General features: G+C 39.7%; 1 protein-coding gene across 1 annotated transcript in view; it reads right to left on the reverse strand.

The window, feature by feature from the left end:
- The window catches only part of ERP27 (endoplasmic reticulum protein 27), a 128,791-nt gene that overhangs the window by 74,457 nt on the left and 27,394 nt on the right, over positions 1-26,940 (reverse strand). The window contains exons 2-3 of the mRNA XM_053689003.1: positions 13,011-13,102; positions 2,615-2,752 (exon numbers count right to left, since the gene is read on the reverse strand). Of these exons, the coding sequence (XP_053544978.1) occupies positions 2,615-2,752; positions 13,011-13,102 (230 nt within the window). The remainder of the gene's footprint in view (positions 1-2,614; positions 2,753-13,010; positions 13,103-26,940) is intronic.

A 26,940-nucleotide genomic window follows, 5' to 3' on the forward strand; every position in this document is an offset into this window, starting at 1 on the left:
TCTGCCTTCTGTCACATCATCAATAAACATTAGTGATACTGTGCCACTTGGAAGCCATGCATGCCCTTGCCCTCTCACTGCCTCCACCGTGTTTTACAGATGATGTACTATGCCTCGGATCATGAGGCGTTCCATGCATTCTCCAAACTTTTTTCTTCCCATCATTCTGGTACAGATTGATCTCAGTTTCATAGGCCCAAAGAATGCTGTTTCAGAACTGGGCTGGGTTTTTAAGATATTTTTTTGGCAAAGTCTAATCTGCTCTTTCTATTCTTTAAGGCTTATGAAAGGTTTGCACCTTGTGGTGAACCATCTGTTTTTTCTTTTGTAAAGTTGTCTCTTTATGGTAGACTTGGATAATGATATACCTACTTCCTGGAGAGTGTTCTTCACTTGGCTGGGTGTTGTGAAGGGGTTTTACTTTTGCAACAGAGACAATAATACTGCCACTATTTAACCCTCACTCACTATCTATTACAAAAAAAACGTGTGAGCTGCTGCTACAGGAAGATAGTTGCTTGTACAGTGCTAGACGCACTTCTTTTGTAAAGATTCCACTCTAACCGAGCAATTGAGGATCAGCTACAATACCCTTTCCACGTAACAAGGAATCCCCTTGTTTAGACAACAGTGATGTGGGTATTTGAATCACGACACTTTAATATATACTTCAGAAGGTACATCAGCAGATTTCTATACCCACTAAATGGTAGGAGATCACAGATTTGAGACCGACCTGAATCGGTTCTAAGGTCTTCTAACTCTACTCCATTTGAACTCCTTATAGCTATACACTGATACAAGGAAAAACTATGTTCGATAACATCTAATTTTTTCCCTTTTTTCTGGACAATTGTTTTTTAATGTAATTACGCTTTTTATAGACATATAGTGGATATCCCTAGCAGTATTATTTTTGAGATTGCGCACTTCTCATATATATTGGATATATTTTTTTTATTTTTTTTATTAGTATTTTTACTTGTGTATAAATAAACTTTACTGCTTTTTACTTTCACTCTTGTATTTGATTTTACACAGTTGATCTTATAAATACTGGTTTAATGTGATTATAGTTGTTTGAACTACTCCAACTTCTACAAGCGCCTGTTACATCTTTACACTTCCAGGCCTTTTTTATGTTGCAGAGCTCACCAGTGCGTTCTTTTTTCTCTGAATGTACCAAACTCTTGATTTGGCCACTCCTAGCATTGAGGGATTCTTTAAACACATGTTGTGGGTTCACAGCAACAGCTTCCAAATGCAAATGCTACACCTGGAATCAACTCCAGACCTTTTTCCTGCATAATTGATGATGAAATAACAAAGGAATAGCCCACACCTGTCCATTAAACAGCATTTGAGTCAAATGTCCAATAACTTTAGGTCCCTTGAAAAAGAGGGGGCTACATATTAATCATTAGCTTCAATTCCTAAACCCTTCCTCCAATTTGGATGTGAGTTCCCTCAAATTAAAGCTGAGAACTTGCACTTTATATATTCCATATTCATTGTTTAACTGTAACTTGAATTTATTTTGATAAACAGCCAAAATAACTAAACTTGTGTCAGTGTCCAATTATTTACAGCATCTATCAGTGATCAAGTGCCCTAGAGGCATGAAACGCGTCTGTTGTGGAGGGTCAAGGCACTCTTACTCTACCTATTCTTCTGTTGCTTTTATGGTACAATGTTGCGTGCCCTTTTTGATTTTAAACTTTGTCTCGAATAAAGATTTTTGGAATTTTACCTATGGTCTTGGATCTTTGAGTGACGGGATTTGGCAGTGCTGTACAATTATTTATGGACCTAACGGTATAGAGATATGATTGTATTAAATTGGTCAACTTTCTAATTATATTAAAAGTTCAACTGGCAGCTTCTTTATTGAGCATCTGTATAGGATGAACTTGATTGACTTGTCTTTCAACTAGACATGTGCACAGCGGAAAAATTTGTTTCGGTTTGTTTCAGACGATTCGTATTTTTTAGAATTTCGTTTCGGATCGATTCGAATTCGAATACATTCGATTGTATTTGTTTCAGATTCATTTGGATTCCAATAAATGTATTTATTTCAGATTCTATTCATAAATTCGGAAGTTTGGTAAGTGTTATGTTGATTCAGATAGCTCCAAGTTACACAAACAGAATTATTTCACTGTTCTATCTCACTAAATCTCACTAAATTTAATTTTTATACTGAATTGTGATTAGTCTATGGTCATTCGAATGTAACAAATAAATCCAAACTAATTCGGATTTATTCATTACAAATGCATTCAGATTAGTTTAGTTTCATTGCTACGGTAATTTGGAAATTCAAATCGAATTGAATCTCCAAATTTGGCAGATTCGCCCGAATTTCGATTCAGAACGTAACAAAACGCACATGTCTACTGTCAACCTCAACTACTATGTTACTATGTAATTAATTTACTCTGTATAATGTTTGTACCCTTTTAAATGTTGTATTCAAATTTGTATTTGTAAAACAAACCATATAAAACACTCCAGATTGTAACTACATAGTGGTTCCAAAGATTGAGAAAAAAAATTACACTGTATTTGCAATATGTTGTAAGACTCAATTTACTGCAAGACTAAGACTTACCTTTCGGAATATGGACAACGTGTTGCTTGTGATGTTGAAGTGATTCAAGACAGTTTTGCTGTAACTCACACCGTAGTCCCATTCTTTATTATCCTTTACAAGATTTTTAAAGTACTCTTCTTCTTTTGACTCTGAATCCTACAATTTAAAGAAGCACTGTTTAATGTTAAGGCTCTAAATGCTATTTAAAAATACTAATGTAATAATAATGATTTATATACTGTATATATCATATAAAATGATGTTTTATATATAGAAAAATCAGATAATGTAGACATTAAAAACATTCACCAAGATTACAAGTTTTGCGCTATACCGGGTGCGTAAATAACGCAAAAAAATAGCGTTATCGCACTTTCCATAGCACTGTCATTAAAAGTTACGGAAAAACCTTCTCTTGTTGTGCGGTATGGTGCGATAAGCTCCATACCACACAAAACCCAAGGCCTGACTTTACGTGCTCGAGCACGCTTTCCCCTATAGACATCAATGGGGGAAAAGTGTCAGAAAAAAACACCTGCGATCGCGGAATGGAGATTGCCGTAATGCACCCCCATTGATGTCTATGGTGAAAAGAAAGTTATGTTAAAACCTAACACCCTAACATAAACCCCTAGTCTAAATACCCGTAATCTGCCGCCCCCGACAATAATAATACCTATTAACCCCTAAACCGCCAGCCTGCCACATCGCAACTACTAAAATAAACTATCTATCTTTGGTAGAAAAGAAGATTTTAAGTCCTGCATCAGGGCAGAGTGGTCCCCTGGGTGTGACATAGATTGGTCCACTTTAGGAGAGCTATTTGCGTGTATCTCCACCACATGGCGGTTTTTCTTATCGGCCGTTTTTGCCCTGCCACTCATACCTTCAGAAAATCCAGTCGAGGTCTTGGGAAAATATTTATCGACTCTCATGAGAGTGTAGTAAAGATAGATTAGACTGTAAGGTGCAGTATAGCTGGCTGGTAATCCAGATCTATGTGACCCTCTCAAGATAATCATACACTGTGTAGCTTAGGTTATTTTTAGACATAGGCCTAGATTTGGAGTTTGGCGGTAGATGGGCTGTTAACGCTACGCGGGGTTTTTTCTGGCCGCACCATAAAATTAACTCTGGTATCGAGAGTTCAAAAAAATGCTGCGTTAGGCTCCAAAAAAGGAGCGTAGAGCATTTTTACTGCAAATGCAACTCTCGATACCAGAGTTGCTTACGGACGCGGCCAGCCTCAAAAACGTGCTCGTGCACGATTCCCCCATAGGAAACAATGGGGCTGTTTGAGCTGGAAAAAAAACTAACACCTGCAAAAAAGCAGCGTTCAGCTCCTAACGCAGCCCCATTGTTTCCTATGGGGAAACACTTCCTACATCTGCACCTAACACTCTAACATGTACCCCGAGTCTAAACACCCCTAACCTTACACTTATTAACCCCTAATCTGCCGCCCCCGCTATCGCTGACCCCTGCATTATATTATTAACCCCTAATCTTCCGCTCCGTAAACCGCCGCAACTTACATTATCCCTATGTACCCCTAATCTGCTGCCCCTAACACCGCCGACCCCTATATTATATTTATTAACCCCTAACCTGCCCCCCACAACGTCGCCGCCAGCTACTTAAATAATTAACCCCTAATCTGCCGACCGCAAAGCGCAGCCACCTACGTTATCCCTATGTACCCCTAATCTGCTGCCCCTAACACCGCCGACCCCTATATTATATTTATTAACCCCTAATCTGCCCCCTCAACGTCGCCGACACCTGCCTACACTTATTAACCCCTAATCTGCCGAGCGGACCTGAGCGCTACTATAATAAAGTTATTAACCCCTAATCCGCCTCACTAACCCTATCATAAATAGTATTAACCCCTAATCTGCCCTCCCTAACATCGCCGACACCTAACTTCAATTATTAACCCCTAATCTGCTGACCGGAGCTCACCGCTATTCTAATAAATGTATTAACCCCTAAAGCTAAGTCTAACCCTAACACTAACACCCCCTAAATTAAATATAATTTAAATCTAACGAAATTAATTATCTCTTATTAAATAAATTATTCCTATTTAAAGCTAAATACTTACCTGTAAAATTAATCCTAATATAGCTACACTATAAATTATAATTATATTGTAGCTATTTTAGGATTTATATTTATTTTACAGGTAACTTTGTATTTATTTTAACCAGGTACAATAGCTATTAAATAGTTAAGAACTATTTAATAGTTACCTAGTTAAAATAATAACAAAATTACCTGTAAAATAAGTCCTAACCTAAATTATAATTAAACCTAACACTACCCTATCAATAAATTAATTAAATAAAATACCTACAATTACCTAAAATAAAACCTAACACTACACTATCAATAAATAAATTAAATACAATTTCTACAAATAACTACAATTACATAAACTAACTAAAGTACAAAAAATAAAAAAGAACTAAGTTACAAAAAATAAAAAAATATTTACAAACATAAGAAAAATATTACAACAATTTTAAACTAATTACACCTACTCTAAGCCCCCTAATAAAATAACAAAGACCCCCAAAATAAAAAAAATGCCCTACCCTATTCTAAATTAATACATTTAAAAGCTCTTTTACCTTACCAGCCCTGAACAGGGCCCTTTGCGGGGCATGCCCCAAGAAATTCAGCTCTTATGCCTGTAAAAAAAACATACAATACCCCCCCCCAACATTACAACCCACCACCCACATACCCCTAATCTAACCCAAACCCCCCTTAAATAAACCTAACACTAAGCCCCTGAAGATCATCCTACCTTGTCTTCACCATACCAGGTTCACCGATCGGTCCAGAAGAGCTCCTCCGATGTCCTGATCCAAGCCCAAGCGGGGGGCTGAAGAGGTCCATGATCCGGCTGAAGTCTTCATCCAAGCGGGCCAGAAGAGGTCTTCCATCCGATTGAAGTCTTCATCCAAGCGGCATCCATCCGGAGCGAAGTGGCAGCATCCTGAAGACCTCCACCGCGGAACATCCATCCTGGCCGACGACTGAACGATGAATGACGGTTCCTTTAAATGACGTCACCCAAGATGGCGTCCCTCGAATTCCGATTGGCTGATAGGATTCTATCAGCCAATCGGAATTAAGGTAGGAATATTCTGATTGGCTGATGGAATCAGCCAATCAGAATCAAGTTCAATCCGATTGGCTGATCCAATCAGCCAATCAGATAGAGCTCGCATTCTATTGGCTGATCGGAACAGCCAATAGAATGCGAGCTCAATCTGATTGGCTGATTGGATCAGCCAATCGGATTGAACTTGATTCTGATTGGCTGATTCCATCAGCCAATCAGAATATTCCTACCTTAATTCCGATTGGCTGATAGAATCCCATCAGCCAATCGGAATTCGAGGGACGCCATCTTGGGTGACGTCATTTAAAGGAACCGTCATTCGTCGTTCAGTCGTCGGCCAGGATGGATGTTCCGCGGTGGAGGTCTTCAGGATGCTGCCGCTTCGCTCCGGATGGATGCCGCTTGGATGAAGACTTCAATCGGATGGAAGACCTCTTCTGGCCCGCTTGGATGAAGACTTCAGCCGGATCATGGACCTCTCAGCCCCCCGCTTGGGCTTGGATCAGGACATCGGAGGAGCTCTTCTGGACCGATCGGTGAACCTGGTATGGTGAAGACAAGGTAGGATGATCTTCAGGGGCTTAGTGTTAGGTTTATTTAAGGGGGGTTTGGGTTAGATTAGGGGTATGTGGGTGGTGGGTTGTAATGTTGGGGGGGGGTATTGTATGTTTTTTTTTACAGGCAAAAGAGCTGAATTTCTTGGGGCATGCCCCGCAAAGGGCCCTGTTCAGGGCTGGTAAGGTAAAAGAGCTTTTAAATTTATTAATTTAGAATAGGGTAGGGAATTTTTTTATTTTGGGGGTCTTTGTTATTTTATTAGGGGGCTTAGAGTAGGTGTAATTAGTTTAAAATTGTTGTAATATTTTTCTTATGTTTGTAAATATTTTTTTATTTTTTGTAACTTAGTTCTTTTTTATTTTTTGTACTTTAGTTAGTTTATGTAATTGTAGTTATTTGTAGAAATTGTATTTAATTTATTTATTGATAGTGTAGTGTTAGGTTTTATTGTAGGTAATTGTAGGTATTTTATTTAATTAATTTATTGATAGGGTAGTGTTAGGTTTAATTATAACTTAGGTTAGGACTTATTTTACAGGTAATTTTGTAATTATTTTAACTAGGTAACTATTAAATAGTTCTTAACTATTTAATAGCTATTGTACCTGGTTAAAATAATTACAAAGTTGCCTGTAAAATAAATATTAATCCTAAAATAGCTACAATATAATTATAATTTATAGTGTAGCTATATTAGGATTAATTTTACAGGTAAGTATTTAGCTTTAAATAGGAATAATTTATTTAATAAGAGTTAATTAATTTCGTTAGATTTAAATTATATTTAAGTTAGGGCGGTGTTAGTGTTAGGGTTAGACTTAGCTTTAGGGGTTAATCCATTTATTATAGTAGCGATGAGCTCCGGTCGTCAGATTAGGGGTTAATAATTGAAGTTAGGTGTCGGCGATGTTAGGGAGGGCAGATTAGGGGTTAATACTATTTATGATAGGGTTAGTGAGGCGGATTAGGGGTTAATAACTTTATTATAGTAGCGCTCAGGTCCGCTCGGCAGATTATGGGTTAATAAGTGTAGGCAGGTGTCGGCGACGTTGAGGGGGGCAGATTAGGGGTTAATAAATATAATATAGGGGTCGGCGGTGTTAGGGGCAGCAGATTAGGGGTACATAAGGATAACGTAGGTGGCGGCGCTTTGCGGTCGGCAGATTAGGGGTTAATTATTGTAAGTAGCTTGCGGCGACGTTGTGGGGGGCAGGTTAGGGGTTAATAAATATAATACAGGGGTCGGCGGGGTTAGGGGCAGCAGATTAGGGGTACATAAGTATAACGTAGGTGGCGGTCGGCAGATTAGGGGTTAAAAAATTTAATCGAGTTGCGGCGATGTGGGGGGACCTCGGTTTAGGGGTGCATAGGTAGTTTATGGGTGTTAGTGTACTTTAGAGCACAGTAGTTAAGAGCTTTATGAACCGGCGTTAGCCCAGAAAGCTCTTAACTCCTGCTTTTTTCCTGCGGCTGGAGTTTTGTCGTTAGAGCTCTAACGCTCACTTCAGAAACGACTCTAAATACCGGCGTTAGGAAGATCCCATTGAAAAGATAGGATACGCAATTGACGTAAGGGGATCTGCGGTATGGAAAAGTCGCAGCTGAAAAGTGAGCGTTAGACCCTATTTTGAGTGACTCCAAATACCGGCGGTAGCCTAAAACCAGCGTTAGGAGCCTCTAACGCTGGTTTTCACGGCTAACGCCGAACTCTAAATCTAGGCCATAGGTTTTTTATTTTGGGGGTTGGTTGGTGGGAGGTTTTACTTTTAGGGGGGACTTTGTAATTTTTTTTAAGGAAAAAGCTGATTGCTTCAGGGTAATACCATACAAAAGGCTCTTTTAAGGGCTATTGGTAGTTTATTGCTAGATTAGGGGGTGTTTTTATTTTGGGGGGCTTTTTTGTTTTTATAGGGGTATTAGATTAGGTTTAATTGTTATTATTTTGGATAATTTCGTTTATTATTTTTTGTAATCTTAGAGTTTTTTATTTTTTGTAGTTTTAGAGTTTTTATTTTTTTGGAATGTAATTTTTTTTCTCGTAGTGTTAGGATTTTTTAAATTTGTAATTTAGTTTTTTTTATTTTTCATTAATTTTATGGTTTTAAAATAGTAATGTTAGGTTACTTTATAGTTTAAACTTAGTTTTTTTTCACAGGTAAGTTTTTATTTATTTAAAGATAGTTATACTGTAAATTTAATTTAAAATTAGGGGTTAATAGTTTAATTTAGTGTGTTGCGATGTGGGGGGCTGGTGGTTTAGGGGTTAATAGGTTTATTTAGTGTCAGCGATGTCAGGGGCGGCTGATTAGGGGTATTTAGACTAGGGGTTTATGTTAGGGTGTTAGGTTTTAACATAACTTTCTTTTCCCCATAGACATCAATGGGGGTGCGTTATGGCAATCTCCATTCCGCAGTGGTATGTTAAGTTTCTCCAACCACGGTCGACTCTTAAATACGTTTTCTTACTCTCAAATGCTGATTTGTGCATGTACAATTTGAAACAGCTAACTAAAAAATATTAAACGGGCACTGATAAACTGTCATACAAGAAAACAGCTAACTGGACAAGAAGAAAGCTGTGGGCGGAGCTTGGCAGACACTTTCGGCTGCTATGATTTTTTTTAAAGTTTCATGTACTTCTTACAAGTTTATATTTAATGTTAGGTTACTTTATAGTTTAAACTTAGTTTTTTTTCACAGGTAAGTTTTTATTTATTTAAAGATAGTTATACTGTAAATGTAATTTAAAATTAGGGGTTAATAGTTTAATTTAGTGTGTTGCGATGTGGGGGGCTGGTGGTTTAGGGGTTAATAGGTTTATTTAGTGTCAGCGATGTCAGGGGCGGCTGATTAGGGGTATTTAGACTAGGGGTTTATGTTAGGGTGTTAGGTTTTAACATAACTTTCTTTTCCCCATAGACATCAATGGGGGTGCGTTATGGCAATCTCCATTCCGCAGTGGTATGTTAAGTTTCTCCAACCACGGTCGACTCTTAAATACGTTTTCTTACTCTCAAATGCTGATTTGTGCATGTACAATTTGAAACAGCTAACTAAAAAATATTAAACGGGCACTGATAAACTGTCATACAAGAAAACAGCTAACTGGACAAGAAGAAAGCTGTGGGCGGAGCTTGGCAGACACTTTCGGCTGCTATGATTTTTTTTAAAGTTTCATGTACTTCTTACAAGTTTATATATAACACTTATTTGTTCTTCTTTCTTCTCTAATGTACTATTATTCCTCTTTAGTGCACATCTCCATTGAGGGTCCTGTATAGCCCCTTCAATATATAGAAAAAAACAGCATCATTGACAGCACTGTTTCTTGCATAAAAAATACTTTATTGGAGTGACAAAAAACCTTAGCAATCTGCTACATATTGGGCTTACCTAGCCCTTACTCATGCTAAATTGTTTAGGTAACTTGCTGCTTAAATAGCACTAACACAGTATACTCTTTCATCTATATATGTGTTTGTGTGTCAATCTTCTATAGCACAGCCAAATAGTGGTCTCCCAGAAGAAAAATGTATATGGATTTGAAGCAAGTCACTAATGACCTAACTGCAATCTAACTGTAATCTACATAAATATTAAAAAAGATACATTATTCCAACTACATTTAAACATAAAAAATGTACTCAATATTTACAAAAATAAATGTAGATCATAGTCACAGTTTTATCAATTCAGATGCAATGTCCTTAGTGTTCTAATCCACCATACTTATATCCTTTTGAGCATTAGTTCACTATCATCACCCCTCCTCAATCTAGGGATGTGATCTATAATTTTAAACTTTAAAGAACTAGTAAATACAGTAGATTTTCATAATCAACAAATGCATGATAAAAATACAACGCAAGAGCACTTAACCTGAACTTCAAATTAATAGATATTTTTTTTCTTACAAATTTAAAAGTTATGTATTTTTTACACCTCCTGTATCATGTGAAAGCCATCAGCCAATCACAAATGCACAAACATATATTCTGTGTATTCTTGCACATGTAGGAGTAGGAGCTGGTGACTCAAAAATTGTAAATATAAAAAGACTGTGCACATTTTATTAATGGAAGTAAATTGGAAAGTTGTTTAAAATTGCATGCTCTATCTGAATCATAAAAGTTTAATTTTGACCTGAGTGTCCCTTTAACTGGCCTACATTGTGACCCTCTTAAGTAAAATGTGCAAATACAGGCAAAGATAAATCCATACTTTTTATAGAGGATTTATGGGCACTAATTATGTCCTTCACAGGGCATGTTGTTTCTCCAATATAGCCCCTCCCACATGGGAATTCCAACAACAAAAAATAACCAAATCAGTGTTACCTGTATAGAATCCTCTAATATCATGCTTCTTACCATCGTTAACCAGTGCTATAAATTTATCTATTATAATTGAGTTACACTGTGCACAATGTATCCACTGATAGGAGCCTTAGCTGTAGTAAAATAGTTAACTTCCTCTCTTTTATAAGTTCCTACATCTGCTCTAATAAACTATCTCTTAGATTCTTGGCCCTCTTAAAGTATTGAACAGGGGAGTGTCTGAACTCTTCTATGTCAGGATTAGATTTATGTAAAAGATACCAGTGCTTCTTAAAAAAATACCATAAATCTTCTCACTATTTAGGCCATATTCGAAGGTAAAGATAAGTCTCATTAGTGTCTTCACTTAGTTTTAGTCTATTCTCTCTAATATCCCCATGACATCTCTTCTACATCTATCTATAGTGCCAGTTGGATAGCACCTTTCTATACATGTTTCAGTCATTTGTTGTAAACTCTTATTACACCTCTCTTCTTCTTGTACAGATGGATGGTTTGCATTAATTGGCTACATGTAATTGAAGTAAAGACTCTCTTCAGGTATAAGATATCAAAATGCAATACCATATTACTGTATGTTTCCTTACTATATAAGTGTGAGTGGGTTAGGATGTGTGGAACTCAGAATGCTGGAACAGATACACAGAAGTATGAAAGTCTTTAAAATCTTTACTGATTAATAAACAAATGAACAGTTGGTAGTTCAAATTAAAGATCTTTATTGTAAAAATTATATCTTTACATATATCTATTGAATATATACAGGTATAGATATATACAGATATAAAAAAGGAATATATATTTAAAAATAAGAAAAATTTCCCCTATATAAAGAAAATTGGAATACAAAAAAATTACAGTAAATACACAGTAAAACACTGCAAAATATTATTATTGAATAAAAATAATTTTTATGGTTTAAGCTATTTGAGTGGAAAGGGATCAAAAATGCATATGTATATGTCTATATGTATATACATGTGTATATACAGTATGTGTTTTCTATGTGTATAAATGTATGAAACATATACACATGTATATACAGATAAATCTATCTATCTATCTATCTATCTATCTATCTATCTATCTATCTATATATACATACACATATCTAGACATTATTATAGCCCTTTGCAGCCAAATACATGGCTATATACCTTTGAACACTTATAAAATATTATTATGAATTAGTTCTCAGAAAATTAACGAGAGATCAGATCTCTGTTTAATTTTCTAAAAGTGCCCCAAATGCCGTCAAAATACAGGGCATTATAGTTTTTAATTTAAAAAAATGTTGCATTTTTTTTAAATAAAATACAACTGCACTAGGCACTTTTTAGGGTCTAAAGTTGGAAGGAGTTGGGTGTTAGAAAAAAAACACACACTCAAGTGCCTTTACATTGCGGTCTATGGGAACTGTGTGTTCCCATTAAATATATACTTTATGTATATGCTTATATACATATATATTTATGTGTTAATATGTGTTTATACATATATTAACACATTAATATATATGTATAAAGTCATATAAATATATGTTTAAAAATATGCTGACATCGCTGCGCTATTTACCCCTTCGCTGCACGAGGTTCTGATGCCATCTCTTACTGCATCAGAACGAGGCTCCTATTGGAACCTATGGAAGCGCCCTCTCTTGAGCACAATGCTTCCCAGCAATGCAAATGCAAGCTCACGTTCAATTTGTAATACATTAGCATGCGTTGGTATTACACAGTGGAGTACAAATATTGCTTTCACGAAAGCGATATTTAGAGCTCCACTTGTAATCTGACCCTTAGATGTTAATGCTTCTGTATGAGGTCAAAGTCACTAAATTAAAGAAAAAGATAGAAAACAGAGATAAGGTTCCCCTAGGGAAAACAAAAACTGTCATTTTGATTAGCTTTAACTTGTAGTAATCAATAACATTTGCTTTTTGTAATCATTCTTTTTTAGATTACTATTTTTGAACCATTATGTTAAATCTGTCCCCCATTCTCTGCTGCTAGTATAAATTATCCTCCAAATTACCCAAGTCACTACTGCTCCCTCTATACCAACACACATTTTCATCACAGTACAGTCTAGAACAATTAACATTGTTGAAAATATACAGATAAGTAAACAGTCAAGTTAAAAAACTGGTAGTTTTAGTGTCCCTTCTAAAAGTTTTGGGGACATTGGGACAGTGTATTTAAAAAAACAGGACACTCCAATTAAAAGTGGGACGTATGGCCACCCACTTCCATAAAAGCTCCTCCTTTCTGAATACAGAATGTACACGCTTTTTCAGTCTTTTGTAATACTGCACAGGATAATACAATCAAAATTGAAGTATTCCTTATATTTTAAAACTGTTTACTTGTTTTAAATGACATACCTGAAAAAATGCAATGACTGCTAATTCAGAAGAATCAATAAACGCAGTAGCTTCAGAGATATCATCAAAGACCTTAGCTTCATTATCAGGATCTAAATTTGAGAGGAAAAAAAAAAAAGTTAGAACAGATTGCATTTCAAATTTAAACCCAAACAAACATCAGATATAACTTTCTTCTTTTTATCATAATTAGTTGGTTTCTCAGACTCTACTATCTCAGACAACCACAACCAGAAACAAGAGAGCAGTCACCTAAATCAATCAAAATGAACATTAGAAACAAGAGAGCAGTCACCTAAATCAAAGCTCCATTATCCAGGTACCTGGGTGCCCATGGTGCCAAAAAATTAAGTCTAGCTCTTATATTTTAATGATGCCAATGTCCTCTATTTTCCCGCATTTATATAATGTCTCTTGCGGCAGCTCACTGCTTGCTTTAGCTGTGGTTGCACTGCCTACAGAAATGTGACTTGAGAGACTGCTGTTCCCAACATACTTTGTGTCAAGAGCCAACAAGTATGCATGATCATGCAGCAGAGAGAGGTAGGTAGGTGGGTGGATGGGTAGATGGTAGTGATGTCGCGAACTGTTCACCGGAGAACAGTTCCCGGCGATCTTAGCTTGTTCGCGTTCTCCGCGGCGTGCAAACATATGCGCTGTTCGATCCGCCCCTATTCGTCATCATTGAGGAAACTTTGACCCTGTATCTCACAGTCTGCAGACACATTTCAGCCAATCAGCTACAGACACTCCCTCACAGACCCTCCCAGCTCCTGGGCAGCAGCCATTTTAGATTCATTACGATCCTGCTTTCATCAGGCCTGTGTGTCAGGCACACATCATATACTGGGATTAATAGCTCTGTTTTCCACCACTTATATCTGGTGTAACATTAGTGTAAATTTAAAAAAAAAAACTTTTACATAAGTCTTCTAGTGTTATTTAATTTTAGTTGCCAGGCCAGCCTGGCTGCCACTAGTGCCAGCCTGTGTGTCAGGCTGCCAGCATATACTGTGCCTACTTCCATCCTCAGTGCCACCACTCCTATCTGTTGTAACATTAGTGTAACTTTTTTAAAAAAAAACTTTTACATCAGTCTGCTAGTGTTATTTAATTGCAGTTGCCTGTCTGCCAGCGTGTGTGCCAGGCCCACTTGCCAACTAGTGCCACAAATCATATTTGTTATAACAGTAGTGTAAATATTTAAAATAAAAACTTTTTTGACTGTGAATCATCAGTCTGCTAGTGCAATTGAATTGCAGTTGCCTGCCTGCCAGCGTGTGTGCCAGGCCCACTTGCCAACTAGTGCCACCAATCATATTTGTTATAACAGTATTGTAAATATTTAAAAAAAAACTTTTTTGACTGTGAAACATCAGTCAGCTAGTGTAATCTAATTGCAGTTGCCTGCCTGCCTGCCAGCGTGTGTGCCAGGCCCACTTGCCAACTAGTGCCACCAGTCATATTTGTTATAACAGTAGTGTAAATATTTTTAAAAAAAACTTTGACTGCGAATCATCAGTCTGCTAGTGTAATCTAATTGAAGTTGCCTGCCTCCCAGCGTGTGTGCCAGGCCCACTTGCCAACTAGTGCCACCAATCATATTTGTTATAACAGTATTGTAAATATTTAAAATAAAAACTTTTTTGACTGTGAATCATCAGTCTGCTAGTGCAATTGAATTGCAGTTGCCTGCCTGCCAGCGTGTGTGCCAACCCACTTGCCAACTAGTGCCACCATTCATATTTGTTATAACAGTATTGTAAATATTTGTTTTAAAAAAAATTTGACTGTGAAACATCAGTCAGCTAGTGTAATCTAATTGCAGTTGCCTGCCTCCCAGCGTGTGTGCCAGGCCCACTTGCCAACTAGTGCCACCAATCATATTTGTTATAACAGTAGTGTAAATATTTTAAAAAATAACTTTTTTGACTGTGAAACATCAGTCTGTTAGTGTAATCTAATTGAAGTTGCCTGCCTGCCAGCGTGTGTGCCAGGCCCACTTGCCAACTAGTGCCACCAATCATATTTGTTATAACAGTATTGTAAATATTTAAAATAAAAACTTTTTTGACTGTGAATCATCAGTCTCCTAGTGCAATTGAATTGCAGTTGCCTGCCTGCCAGCGTGTGTGCCAGGCCCACTTGCCAACTAGTGCCACCAATCATATTTGTTATAACAGTATTGTAAATATTTAAAAAAAAAACATTTTTGACTGTGAAACATCAGTCAGCTAGTGTAATCTAATTGCAGTTGCCTGCCTCCCAGCGTGTGTGCCAGGCCCACTTGCCAACTAGTGCCACCAATCATATTTGTTATAACAGTATTGTAAATATTAAAAAAAAATCTTTTTTGACTGTGAAACATCAGTCAGCTAGTGTAATCTAATTGCAGTTGCCTGCCTCCCAGCGTGTGTGCCAGGCCCACTTGCCAACTAGTGCCACCAATCATATTTGTTATAACAGTATTGTAAATCTTTAAAAAAAAAATTTGACTGTGAAACATCAGTCAGCTAGTGTAATCTAATTGCAGTTGCCTGCCTCCCAGCGTGTGTGCCAGGCCCACTTGCCAACTAGTGCCACCAATCATATTTGTTATAACAGTAGTGTAAATATTTTAAAAAATAACTTTTTTGACTGTGAAACATCAGTCTGCTAGTGTAATCTAATTGAAGTTGCCTGCCTGCCAGCGTGTGTGCCAGGCCCACTTGCCAACTAGTGCCACCAATCATATTTGTTATAACAGTAGTGTCAATATTTAAAAAAATAACTTTTTTGACTGTGAAACATCAGTCTGCTAGTATAATCTAATTGAAGTTGCCTGCCTGCCAGCGTGTGTGCCAGGCCCACTTGCCAACTAGTGCCACCAATCATATTTGTTATAACAGTATTGTAAATTTAAAAAAAAAAAACTTTTTAGACTGTGAAACATCAGTCAGCTAGTGTAATCTAATTGCAGTTGCCTGCCTCCCAGCGTGTGCCAGGCCCACTTGCCAACTAGTGCCACCAATCATATTTGTTATAACAGTATTGTAAGTATTAAAAAAAAAACTTTTTTGACTGTGAAACATCAGTCAGCTAGTGTAATCTAATTGCAGTTGCCTGCCTCCCAGCGTGTGTGCCAGGCCCACTTGCCAACTAGTGCCACCAATCATATTTGTTATAACAGTAGTGTCAATATTTTTAAAAAAAACTTTTTTGACTGTGAAACATCAGTTTGCTTGTGTAATCTAATTGAAGTTGCCTTCCAGCGTGTGTGCCAGGCCCACTTGCCAACTAGTGCCACCAATCATATTTGTTATAACAGTATTGTAAATATTTAAAATAAAAACTTTTTTGACTGTGAATCATCAGTCTGCTAGTGCAATTGAATTGCAGTTGCCTGCCTTCCAGCGTGTGTGCCAGGGCCAGTTGCCAACTAGTGCCACCAATCATATTTGTTATAACAGTATTGTAAATATTTAAAAAAAAAAACTTTTTTGACTGTGAAATATCAGTCTGCTAGTGTAATCTAATTGAAGTTGCCTGCCTGCCAGCGTGTGTGCCAGGCCCACTTGCCAACTAGTGCCACCAATCATATTTGTTATAACAGTAGTGTAAATATTTAATAAAAAAACTTTTTTGACTGTGAAACATCAGTCTGCTATTGTAATCTAATTGAAGTTGCCTGCCTGCCAGCATGTGTGCCAAGCTCCATTTGCCAAGTTAGTGGCACCACTCATATTTGTTGTAACAGTAGTGTAAATATTTCAAACAAAAATTTTTTGACTATGAAACATCAGTCAGCTAGTGCAATCTAATTGCAGTTGCCTGCCTGCCAGCGTGTGTGCCAGTCCCACTTGCCAACTAGTTCCACCACTCATATTTGTTATAACAGTAGTGTCAATATTTAATAAAAAAACTTTTTTGACTGTGAAACATCAGTCTACTATTGTAATCTAATTGAAGTTGCCTGCCTGCCTGCCAGCGTGTGTGCCAGGCCCACTTGCCAAGTTAGTGGCACCACTCATATTTGTTGTAACAGTACTTTTAATATTTAAAAAATAAAGATTTTTGACTTTGAAACATCAGTCTGCTTTTTTGTGCCAGGCTCACAGCATATACTCTGTCCACTTGCCCAGTGCCACCACTCATATCTTTTTTAATAGTAGTGTAAGTGTACATTTAAAAAAAAAAACTTTTTTGGATTGTGAAACATCAGTCTGCTTTTTTGTGTCCGGCTCACAGTGTATACTGTGCCCACTTGCCCAGTGCCACCACTTATATATTGTTTAATATTAGTGTAAGTGTACATTAAAAAAAAAAAAAATTTGGATTGTGAAACATCAGTCTGCTTTTTTGTGTCAGGCTCACAGCGTATACTGTGCCCACTTGCCCAGTTCCACTACTCACAATTTGTTTAATAGTAGTGTAAGTGTACATTTTTAAAAAAATGACAGGCAGAGGCAGGCCACCCCGCAGGTGCCGTCGTGGTCATGGTGCTGTGATTCCCTTAGACCCTACAACTATGCACAGTGTTCAGAGGCCACGTGCCATGGACGCGAAAATTTCTGAGGAGGACCTAGTTGAATGGCTAACACAGGACACCCAATCTTCTACAGCTTCCGCTCCTAACCTTGACGCACCATCCACCTTAGCTTAGCTTAGCTTCGGGCACCTCTCAAGTGACCAGTGCCACTCGCCCGCCTCCCGCCACCACCAACTCTAGCACCACAGCCGCTTCACTTGATCTGTCAGAGGAGTCATTCACACATCAGTTGGAAGAAATTAGTGATGCGCAACCATCATTGACAGAGGATGTAGATAACAGTGATATGTCTCAGTCAGGCAGCATTACAGACATGGACGTACGGTGTGATGATGATGATGTTGTACCCGCTGCTGCTTCCTTTGTTGATTTGTCGGATACAAGTGAAGCGGTTGATGATGATGTGTCCGTGGATGTCACGTGGGTGCCCGCTAGAAGAGAAGAAGAAGAGGGGGAAAGTTCAGATAGGGAGACAGAAAGGAGGAGGAGGAGACAAGTTGGAAGCAGGGGGAGGTCGTTGCAAGGAGATAGTGGCACAGTCAGACAGCATGCATCGGCACCCGGGGTCAGCCAGACAGCACGCCAATCAACGCATGCTGTTGCCACCACCAGAATGCCGTCATCGCAGAGCTCAGCAGTGTGGCATTTTTTTGTGTGTTTGCCTTACGTAGCAGTTCCTGGTCATCTGCCCACAGTCAGGTGTCTGTCAAGGACATGTTTGAGCGTAAGAAGCCAATTTCTCAAAGTCACCCCCTTGCCCGGCGTCTGACAGCTGGCTTATCTGAACTTTTAGCCCGCCAGCTTTTACCATACAAGCTGGTGGAGTCTGAGGCGTTCAAAAAATTTGTTGCTATTGGGACACCACAGTGGAAGGTACCCGGCCGAATTTTTTTTTCACAAAAGGCAATCCCCAACCTGTACTTGATTGTGCGAAAGGAAGTAATGGCATGTCTGGCACACAGCGTTGGGGCAAGGGTCCATCTGACCACTGATAGCTGGTCTGCAAAGCATGGTCAGGGCAGGTATATCACCTACACTGCGCATTGGGTAAACCTGCTGATGGCTGACAAGCATGGAATGCGTGGCTCTGTAGAGGAGTTGGTGACACCGCCACGACTTGCAGGCAGGCCTGCTGCTACCTCCACTACTCCTCCTACTCCATCCTCTTCCATAACCTCCTCCTCGGCTGAGTCCTCTTCTGCTGCTGTGTCTTGCTCCACATCAACGGAACCCCCCCAGCTCCCCAGGTACTATTCAACATCCCGGATACGGCAGTGTCACACCGTCTTGGGGTTGACTTGCCTGAAAGCCGAGAGTCACACTGCACCAGCACTCCTGTCCGCCCTGAACGCACAGGTGGATCAGTGGCTGACTCCGCACCAACTGGAGATTGGCAAAGTTGTTTCTGACAACGGAAGTAATTTGGTGGCGGCATTGAAATTGGGCAAGTTGACACATGTGCCGTGCATGGCACATGTGTGTAATTTGATTGTACAACGATTTGTGCATAAGGACCCAGGCTTACGGGACGTCCTGAAGCAGGCCAGGAAGGTGTGTGGCCATTTCAGGCATTCCTACACGGCCATGGCGCACTTGTCAGATATCCAGCGGCGACACAACCTGCCAGTGAGGCGCTTGATTTGCGACAGCCCGACACGGTGGAATTCAACACTCCTAATATTCGACCGCCTGCTCCAAAAAGAAAAAGCTGTTAACAAGTATTTGTATGACCGGGGTGCTAGGGCAGCCTCTGGGGAGCTGGGGATTTTTTTGCCACATTACTGGATGCTCATGCGCAATGCCTGTAGGCTCATGCGTTCTTTTGAGGAGGTGACAAACCTAGTCAGTCGCACCGAAGGCACCATCAGCGACATCATACCATTTGTTTTCTTCCTGGAGCGTGCCCTGTGAAGAGTGCTGGATCAGGCCGTAGATGAGCGTGAAGAGGAAGAGTTGTGGTGTCCATCACCACCAGAAACAGCCTTATCAGCATCGCTTGCTGGACCAGTGGCAATGCAGGAAGAGGATTGTGAGGAAGAGGAGTCAGAGGAGGAATGTGGCTTTGAGGAGGAGGAGGAAGACCAAGCACAACAGGCATCCCAGGGTGCTTGTTGTTGTCACCTATCTGGTTCCCGTGGTGTTGTACGTGGCTGGGGGGAAGAAGATAACTTCCGTGAGATCAGTGAGGACGAGGAACGGGACATGATTAGCTCGGCATCCAACCTTATGCAAATGGGGTCTTTCTTGCTGTTGTGCCTGTTGAGGGACCCTCGTATAAAAAATCTGAAGGAGAACGACCTGTACTGGGTGTCCACGCTACTAGACCCCCGGTATAAGCATAAAGTGACTGAAATGTTACCGAATTCCCACAAGTCGGAAAGGATGGAGCAGTTCAAATATAAATGAAAAAGTATGCTTTACACAGCGTATACGGGTTATGTCACAGCACAACGGGAATCTAACAGGGGAAGAGATGAAAGTAATCCTCCTCCCACGACCACAACGGCAAGGACAGGATACTTTGCAGATGTGTTGTTGATGGAGGACATGCGGACCTTATTAACTCCTATGCAAAGCCATAGCCCTTCGGGATCCAGCCTCAGAGAAAGACTCAACCGACAGGTAGCAGACTACCTCGCATTAACTGCGGATCTCGACACTCTGAGGAGCGATGGACCCCTTGACTACTGGGTGTGCAGGCTTGACCTGTGGCCTGATCTATCCCAATTTGTAATCGAACTTCTGGCCTGCCCCGCTTCAAGTGTCCTTTCAGAAAGGACCTTCAGTGCAGCAGGAGGTATTGTCACTGAGAAGAGAAGTCGCCTAGGTCAAAAAAGTCTTGATTATCTCACCTTTATTAAAATGAATGAGGGATGGATCCCGAAGGGACTGACATTGGAGTAAAAAAAGGCATGATGAGATGACGAGCTGCCTTGGGCTACAAATGGTACACACGCTGCTGTATTTTATCTTCGAATGCCGGATGACTTGCTTGACTTATCCGCCAACAACTAGATTTCAAGCCGCAATGTTTTAGGGCACTTTCTAACTGTCAAACAAACATCAATTTTTCTGGCCGCTGCTACAGCAGCAGCTGCAACAATACCTAATTTTTCAGGCATTTGTACATGCCTAATTTTTCTGGCCTCTGGTGCTGCACTGTGGCTACAAAACCCAAACCAAAAAAAAAAGGCACATAACAGTGATTAAACTGTTAAGAATAGTACTACTTAACACACCACTCATATCTGGTGGCACAGTAGATTGCACGCGCAGTGCCCCAAATTTGAAGTAGGAGGACCGACCAAGCATCTTTTTCCATCTCCCGGTTCCTTCCTAAAAATTATCTCCGGGTTCCTAAAATCGATGCCATACCTGTACTCGATTGTGCAAAAGGATGGCATATGTGGTGGTATTTCATGCTGTTGTGCCTGTTGAGGGTCGTGGGACCCTCGTATAACAAGGCTGAAGGAGAACGACCTGTACTGGGTGTCCAAGCATGTTTTTTGTTCAATTTCCCGGTTCCTAAAAATTATCTCCGGGTTCCTAAAATCGATGCCATACCTGTACTCTATTGTGCAAAAGGATGGCATATGTGGTATTTCATGCTGTTGTGCCTGTTGAGGGTCGTGGACCATCGTATTTAAAGGCTGAAGGAGAACGACCTGTACTGGGTGTCCAAGCATGTTTTTGTTCAATTTACTGGTTCATAAAAATTGTCTCTGGGTTCCTAAAATTGATGTCATACCTGTACTCTATTGTGAAAAGGATGGCATATGTGGTATTTCTGCTGTTGTGCCTGTTGAGGGTCGTGGACCCAAGTATAAAAAGGCTGAAGGAGAACAACCTGTACTGGGTGTCAAAGCATCTTTTTCCATCTCTAGGTTCCTTCCCAAAAATTGTCTCCAGGTTCCTAAAATCGATGCCATACCTGCACTCTATTGTGCAAAAGGATGGCATATGTGGTATTTCATACTGTTGTGTCTGTTGAGGGTCGTGGACCATCGTATAAAAAGGCTGAAGGAGAACAACCTGTACTGGGTGTCAAAGCATGTTTTTGTTCAATTTCCCGGTTCCTAAAAATTATTTCTGGGTTCCTAAAATCGATGCCATACCTGTACTCTATTGTGCAAAAAGGATGGCATGTGTGGTGTTTCATGCTGTTGTGCCTGTTGAGGGTCGTGGACCATCGTATAAAAAGGCTGAAGGAGAACGACCTGTACTGGGTGTCCAAGCATGTTTTTGTGTTCAATTTCCCGGTTCCTAAAAATTATCTCCCGGTTCCTAAAATCAATGCCATACCTGTACTCTATTGTGCAAAAGGATGGCATATGTGGTGTTTCATGCTGTTGTGCCTGTTGAGGGTTGTGGACCATCGTTTTAAAAGGCTGAAGGAGAACGACCTGTACTGGGTGTCCAAGCATCTTTTTTGTTCAATTTCCCGGTTCCTAAAAATTGTCTCCGGGTTCCTAAAATCGATGCCATACCTGTACTCTATTGTGCAAAAGGATGGCATATGTGGTGTTTCATGCTGTTGTGCCTGTTGATGGTCGTGGACCATCATATAAAAAGGCTGAAGGAGAACGACCTGTACTGGGTGTCCAAGCATGTTTTTTTGTTCAATTTCCGGGTTCCTAAAAATTATCTCCGGGTTCCTAAAATCGATGCCATACCTGTACTCTATTGTGCAAAAGGATGGCATATGTGGTGTTTCATGCTGTTGTGCCTGTTGAGGGTCGTGGACCATCGTATAAAAAGGCTGAAGGAGAACAGCCTGTACTGGGTGTCCAAGCATGTTTTTCTGTTCAATTTCCTGGTTCCTAAAAATTGTCTGCGGATTCCTAAAATCGATGCCATACCTGTACTCTATTGTGCAAAAGGATGGCATATGTGGGGTTTCATGCTGTTGTGCCAGTTGACGGTCGTGGACCATCGTATAAAAAGGCTGACCTGTACTGGGTGTCCAAGCATCTTTTTCCATCTCCCGGTTCCTAAAAATGATCTCCGGGTTCCTTAAATCGATGCCATACCTGTACTCTATTGTGCAAAAGGAAGTAACCTTACCATGGGTCCTAGACCGCATGTTTTATTGTTATACTTTGTCAGGGTAATCAGGCAGGCCATATAAACCTCCCTCGATAGGGGGAGTAACAGGGATTAAAGTGCTAAGAATAGTACTACTTAACACAACCTAGTTACCATGGGTCCCAGACCTGATGTTTTATTGTCATACTTTGTCAGGGTAATCATGCAGGCCATATAGACCTCCCCCGATATGGGGAGTAACAGGTATTAAACTGCTAAGAACAGTACTACTTAACACAACCTAGTTACCAGGGTCCCATCCCAGACCGCATGTCTTGTTGTTATACTTTGTCAGGGTAATCATGCAGGCCATATAGACCTCCCCCGATAGGAGGAGTAACAGGTATTAAACTGCTAAGAACTGTACTACTTAACACAACCTAGTTACCATGGGTCCCAGACCGCATGTCTTGTTGTTATACTTTGTCAGGGTAATCATGCAGGCCATATAGACCTCCCCCGATATGGGGAGTTACAGGGATTAAAGTGCTAAGAACAGTACTACTTAACACAACCTAGTTACCATGGGTCCCAGACCACATGTTTTGTTGTTATACTTTGTCAGGGTAATCATGCAGGCCATATAGACCTCCCCATATAGGGGGAGTAACAGGTATTAAACTGCTAAGAACAGTACTACTTAACACAACCTAGTTACCATGGGTCCCAGACCGCATGTCTTTTTGTTATACTTTGTCAGGGTAATCATGCAGGCCATATAGACCTCCCCCGATAAGGGGAGTTACAGGGATTAAAGTGCTAAGAAAAGTACTACTTAACACAACCTAGTTACCATGGGTCCCAGACCACATGTTTTGTTGTTATACTTTGTCAGGGTAATCATGCAGGCCATATAGACCTCCCCAGATAGGGGGAGTAACAGGTATTAAACTGCTAAGAACAGTACTACTTAACACAACCTAGTTACCATGGATCCCAGACCGCATGTCTTGTTGTTATACTTTGTCAGGGTAATCATGCAGGCCATATAGACCTCCCCAATATGGGGAGTTACAGGGATTAAAGTGCTAAGAACAGTACTACTTAACACAACCTAGTTACCATGGGTCCCAGACAACATGTTTTGTTGTTATACTTTGTCAGGTTAATCATGCAGGCCATATAGACCTCCCCAGATGGGGGAGTAACAGTTATTAAAGTGCTAAGAACAGTACTACTTAACACAACCTAGTTACCATGGGTCTCAGACCGCATGTCTTGTTGTTATACTTTGTCAGGGTAATCATGCAGGCCATATAGACCTCCCCTGATAGGGGGGTAACATGGATTAAAGTGCTAAGAATAGTACTAATATAAACACAACCTAGTTACCATTGGTCCCAGACTGCATGTTTTGTTGTTATACTTTGTCAGGGTAATCATGCAGGCCATATAGACCTCCCCCGATGGGGGAGTTACAGGGATTAAAGTGCTAAGAATAGTACTACTTTACACAACCTAGTTACCATGGGTCCCAGACCACATGTTTTGTTGTTATACTTTGTCGGTAATCATGCAGGCCATATAGAACTCCCCCGATAGGGGGAGTAACAGGTATTAAACTGCTAAGAACAGTACTACTTAACACAACCTAGTTACCATGGATCCCAGACCGCATGTCTTGTTGTTATACTTTGTCAGGGTAATCATGCAGGCCATATAGACCTCCCCGATATGGGGAGTTACAGGGATTAAAGTGCTAAGAACAGTACTACTTAACACAACCTAGTTACCATGGGTCCCAGACCACATGTTTTGTTGTTATACTTTGTCAGGTTAATCATGCAGGCCATATAGACCTCCCCAGATGGGGGAGTAACAGTTATTAAAGTGCTAAGAACAGTACTACTTAACACAACCTAGTTACCATGGGTCTCAGACCGCATGTCTTGTTGTTATACTTTGTCAGGGTAATCATGCAGGCCATATAGACCTCCCCTGATAGGGGGGTAACATGGATTAAAGTGCTAAGAATAGTACTAATATAAACACAACCTAGTTACCATTGGTCCCAGACCGCATGTTTTGTTGTTATACTTTGTCAGGGTAATCATGCAGGCCATATAGACCTCCCCCGATGGGGGAGTTACAGGGATTAAAGTGCTAAGAATAGTACTACTTTACACAACCTAGTTACCATGGGTCCCAGACCACATGTTTTGTTGTTATACTTTGTCTGTAATCATGCAGGCCATATAGAACTCCCCCGATAGGGGGAGTAACAGGTATTAAACTGCTAAGAACAGTACTACTTAACACAACCTAGTTACAATGGGTCCCAGACTGCATGTCTTATTGTTATACTTTGTCAGGGTAATCATGCAGGCCATATAGACCTCCCCCGATAGGGGGAGTAACAGGGATCAAAGTGCTAAGAATAGTACTACTTAACACAACCTAGTTACAATGGGTCCCAGACCACATGTTTTATTATTATACTTTGTCAGGGTAATTATATATCTATCAAATCGATCTATTTATCTTCTATCGATTCTATCTAACTATCAATCTATGTATATCTATCTTTCAAATCTATCTATCTCGTGGCCGGACTGATTTGAGACAGCCACTTGTGTTTAGGCCAAATTTGAAGTAGGAGGACAGACCAATCATCTTCTTCCATCTCCCTGTTCCAAAAATTCATATAGACCTCCCCTGATAGGGGGAGTAACAGGTAGTAAACTGCTAAGAATAGTACTACTTAACACACCACGGGTTCAAGACCGCATGTCTTATTGTTATACTCTGTCAGGGAAATTATATATCTATCAAATCTATCTATTTATCTATCGAATCTATCTAACTATCAATCGTATCTATCAAATATATATTGCATCTATTGTTCTATGTAATTTGTATCTATCAAATGTATATTGCATCTTTTGATCTATGTAATTCGTATCTATCAAATATATAGTGCATCTTTTGATCTATGTAATTCGTATCTATCAAATGTATATTGCATCTATTGATCTATGTAATTCGTATCTATCAAATGTATATTGCATCTATTGATCTAAGTAATTTGTATCTATCATATGTATATTGCATCTATTGATCTATGTAATCTATGTATCTATCTATCAAATCTATCTATCTTGTGGTTGTGCAAATGGACTGTTTGCGGTTGTTTGCGGTGCGTTACATGGGGAGTTTGGTCTGTCACTGTGAATAGGGCGTAACCCTTACACAACCTGATCGATACAACATCATACCTGATGTTTTAAAGCACGTTATTCAAAAGAAATTTAGGAATGTTAGGTGATTAAGGCCCTTTATGGGTTAAAACCAGACTATGCATCAACTATGTAATTTTCCGTGGGAGTTTTGCCATGGATTCCCCTCTGGCATGCCACAGTCCAGGTGTTAGTCCCCTTGAAACAACTTTTCCATCACTATTGTGGCCACAAAGAGTCCTTGTGGGTTTTAAAGTTCGCCTGCCTATTGAAGTCAATGGCGGTTCACCCAGTTCGCCGGTTCGCGAACAGTAGCGGAAGTTCGAGTCCGCCGTTCGCGAACCGAAATTTTAAGGTTCGCGACATCACTAGTAGATGGTAGATAGTAGATGGTAGATAGTAGGTGGTAGGTGGTAGGTATATGGAAGATAGTAGATGGATATAGTAGGTGGCAGATAGTAGATGGTAGATAATAGGTGGTAGATAGATGGTAGATAGATTGTATAAAGGTAGATAGATGGTAGAAAGATAGATAGATAATTAGATGGATGACACAGCTTACTGTAGAGGAAAGCAAGAGTAGTATTTTGCATTTTTTGCGGGTCTATTTAATTATTCATTAGATGCATTTAGGAGAGGTGTCCAAAAATACTTCAGGGAGATTGTGGTTGATGGAGGAAGACAGAACGATAAAATGTAGGAGAGCAAAGTTACTGCAAGTGCACTACTGTTCCTGATAATTTTCTGGATGAGACCACTCTGATCTTAGTAAGGAAAATGTGTTTGTAGCCAGGTAGCCCTAATGCAAGTGTGCTGTGTGCTCCTCTTCCCACTGTTTCTTGATGCCACACTGTAACCTATTCCTCTTGCTAAGTAGCATTTACTGTTCCCAGATGCTTCTTTGACTATATTGTACCCTACAAAAAAGAGGGTACCACAAAGGGCAGTACAGAATTGCAATGAGGGCTCCTATTACCAAACATTAAGTCCAAATTTTAGGAATCCTGGTGTAATTTGTCATTTCCTGGGCTAGTGCCTGCAATATTTAAAACATAAAAAAGTCTCCATACTCTTGCTCCCTCAATTAAGGTCACAATGGATTAAACTGATAATTCATAAATAAAAACAGCTGTAGATGATT

This window comes from Bombina bombina, chromosome 7 (assembly GCF_027579735.1).
Source record: "Bombina bombina isolate aBomBom1 chromosome 7, aBomBom1.pri, whole genome shotgun sequence".
Lineage (NCBI taxonomy): Eukaryota > Metazoa > Chordata > Amphibia > Anura > Bombinatoridae > Bombina > Bombina bombina.